We start from the raw sequence: 3,231 nt of genomic DNA, 5'->3' as shown, positions 1-3,231 counted from the left end.
AATTAAAATAAAGATCGTGTTCATTTTGTCCAGAACCTTCTTCGCCTTTTCAGCTCTTTGTTCTCTGATGGTATGCAGCAAGTTTCAACCTGCAAAATCAAATCCTGGAGGTGGAGGGACTTGCTATCGTTTAACATTTCTTGTTTTGGCTTCCTGTTCTTTAATGATTTGTATCATATTAAAGCACTATTGTCAACAACCTGTCATGAAATCATCTCTTGAAGGAGCCCAAAGTAGCAAAATTATCAGCATGGATCTCTTTCTTTTATTTGACTATTTTCTGGGTCATTTCAAAACATGTGCAGTAAAATTTAGCATTCTTGTTAAATGTAAAAGTAAATACACAAAAGTTTGTTTTGAGCAGGTCTTTGAATTGTCTTCATGGAATATTTGCTGCAATTTCCACTGAATGTGCACAGAATTTTTTTTTCTTTGTTAAGCTGCAGTGTGTTTTCCTTCTCTATTTTCCATAAATGTGGAACTGCCTATGCAATAAGTTTTATATATTTTCCTAGTCCTAAAGCTTTGTTTTTATTTGTTCTAAAATCTACATGTGAAAGTAAAATTATGGAAGATTTACCCATAAAATACGTTAACTTAAAAGAAATGCCATTTATAAGTGATGCAGTTAGCAGGATGTCATTAGACAGAAAACTTTTTCTCTGAAATTGATGCATTGTTTGATAACTAGGATGAACTGGAATGTAAGTTTGTTTAGATTGAAATTGTTGCTATATAAAAAAATGACACTGAATTGACTGAAAAGGAATGGAGAGAGTACAGAGCCCTGTGGTTCTGCTCTGCTGCTGACCACCTGGTCAGTCACACGGTCCTACATAAAACACCAAAAAATTACCAAAATACTCTCAGATTGCAAAGCCTACATTTGGGAATCAAATCATCGTTTCAATGTCCCTCTGTCCAGTTCCTCAGATCTCTGTCCAGTTCCTCAGATCTCTGTCCAGTTCTGTTTGGTTCTGTCCGTCACAGTAAGCCCAGTTCGCTGCTCAGATACGGGTCGTTGGAGCAGAGGGCAGAGGTCATTCTGGAGCTGGCCTCCGCTCCCTTCTTCCTCACCGTGTCAATCAGCTCTCGGGCTTTTTCTACTCTAGGTTTGGTTCTGATCTGGTCCGCCTCAGCGTCTGATATCACCCTGCAGTGCTGCAGCTCGTCCAGCAGCTTGTCCAGAACCGGGTTGGACACATGATCGATGAAATCCGGCCGGACGCTTCTCAGCTTCTCCTCTGCTGACAAACTTTCCCCGAGTCGCGTTTGGACTGCTGGATTAGGAGAGGCTGGAACTGGAGACGGAAATGAGACGACAGGAAGCAGAAACATCCAGAATCATTCAGAAACATCCAGAATCATCTAGAAACATCCAGAAACATCCAGAATCATTCAGAAACATCTAGAATCATCTAGAAACATCTAGAATCATCCAGAAACATCTAGAAATATCCAACTCTGAGTTTCCACTGGAATATTACAAACATCTCTAAACATCAGAATGTGATGAAAATGTTTTCTGTTCCTCAGTTCAGAAAGTAAAAGTTATCTGTTACATAGATCTATAACACACAGAGTGAATTATTTCCCAGCTTTATTTCTTGTAATGTTGATGACAGAGAATGAAAACCCAAAATTAAATTTATCAGAACATTAGAATATTGCATCAGATCAATAAAATATGATACTTTAAACAGAAATGTCAGGTTTCTTAAAGCTGGGAACGTTTCCCTGCTGTCAGTCTGGGCTCCTTCTACTTCCTGCATCACTGCAGCATGGCATAGAGACCAGCCTCAGGTTCTGCTGAGGTTCTGGAAACCCATCATGCTCTAACAGAACCTTCAGCTCATCTTCATCGTCGGTTACTTTGTCTCTTCTTCCTCTAATTCTTCACAGATCCTATGAGGTTCTGGTCAGGAGAGTTTGCGGGCCAATCAAAATAAAATACTCCTCAGAATAAAAATAAGATTTTCTTCTTTAAGAGCATTTCTAACAAGCTGTGGATTCAACCATATTTATTCATGATGCTGAAAAGTTAAAAACATTCATTGTCAGAATTCAAACAAAGATTCAGGATAAATGATGTGATTATCCTGCAAAGCCAGCTAAGGTCCAGCAGGGGGCAGACTTTCTATAAAAACAGCTGAATGTTGAAACCAAACAGCTTCAGCTGGGTTTTCTTTACTGCTTTTCAGTTCATATCAAGATTTCTTTTGTTTATACATAAAGTATCACTTAATTAATCAGTGCCAACAAACACCTAATATACATTAAACTGAGTTATTATAATAAATTTCTTCTGTCTGTTTCTGCTGTAGGGAGCTGAAGCGAACAGCATGAAGCCTCTATATTAAGCTAGCAGATGGTTTGTGTACCTGGCAGGTGCAGGGCGTAGTCCCAGACGTTTTCCTCTTCCGGACTCCGGACCATCACAGTCACGTCCTCCGTTCTCGTCGGCAGCGTGATCTCAAACGTGGCGTGGTAATTTGGTCCGTAGTTCTCAAAGAACTGAGCTGTCTGCAAGAAGACGGGAATCTTACTGAGTATTTTAGCTCCCAGTGAGCAGATGGCGGGTCAGAAACTGACTTTGGGTTGGATGGTGAGGCCCGACGGGTCGCTGTGGAGGCAGTAGGTTTTCCCTTTGTGGAAGGAGCAGAAGGACGGAGCCTGGATGAACTTGGAGCCGGTGTGCTGCTCTTTCACCTTCAAACCAGAACCGTTTGTTAGTTTTAAAAGAAACAACCTGGATCAGTTTTATCCTCTAAGTTATCGGGTTAAAGCTTCACATCCTGCAGAGGAACGTTGCTGGGCAGCAGGATCACACTGAGGATGCTGAGAGGTCGCTGCAGCTGTCTCAGGAACAGCAGAACTTGGCCCCGAATCGGCTTGGTCAGGAACTTCTTGATCCGGTCAAACACGATGCCGAAGCCAGAGAGATGTGAGACGCTCACCACCACATGGGTTTCTGTGACCTTCAGCGGCGGAATGACGCTCATCCCATCATCAGTGATGTGGCCGACCGAGAGGCAGTCAGGCAGCAGGGCTGTGGGGTGACAGAAGCACAGGTCCATTAGAGAGGAACCAGAGGAACCAGAGAAACCAGAGGAACTGGAGGAACCAGAGGAACCGGAGAGAACAGAGGAACTGGAGGAACCAGAGGAACCGGAGAGAACAGAGGAACTGGAGGAACCAGAGAAAACGGAGGAACCAGAGAAACCAGAGGAA

General features: G+C 42.5%; 1 protein-coding gene across 2 annotated transcripts in view; it reads right to left on the bottom strand.

Moving 5' to 3' along the window:
* Positions 1 to 435: 435 nt before the first annotated feature.
* LOC106939461 (NACHT, LRR and PYD domains-containing protein 12-like) overlaps positions 436 to 3,231 on the bottom strand; it is a 25,635-nt gene continuing 22,839 nt past the window's right edge. The window contains exons 10-13 of one of the 2 annotated variants that reach the window (XM_015021855.1): positions 2,793 to 3,049; positions 2,593 to 2,709; positions 2,382 to 2,523; positions 436 to 1,301 (exon numbers count right to left, since the gene is read on the bottom strand). In XM_015021855.1, coding sequence (XP_014877341.1) covers positions 985 to 1,301; positions 2,382 to 2,523; positions 2,593 to 2,709; positions 2,793 to 3,049 — 833 coding nt within the window. In that variant the 3' untranslated portion in view covers positions 436 to 984. Of the gene's footprint in view, positions 1,302 to 1,583; positions 1,916 to 2,381; positions 2,524 to 2,592; positions 2,710 to 2,792; positions 3,050 to 3,231 lie in introns of those variants that run through there. The other variant, XM_015021856.1, reaches the window with a different exon arrangement.

Source organism: Poecilia latipinna, unplaced genomic scaffold (assembly GCF_001443285.1).
Source record: "Poecilia latipinna isolate Pla-1442-1.1 unplaced genomic scaffold, P_latipinna-1.0 Scaffold2881, whole genome shotgun sequence".
Taxonomy (NCBI): domain Eukaryota; kingdom Metazoa; phylum Chordata; class Actinopteri; order Cyprinodontiformes; family Poeciliidae; genus Poecilia; species Poecilia latipinna.
This window is presented reverse-complemented; position numbering and strand designations above follow the sequence as displayed.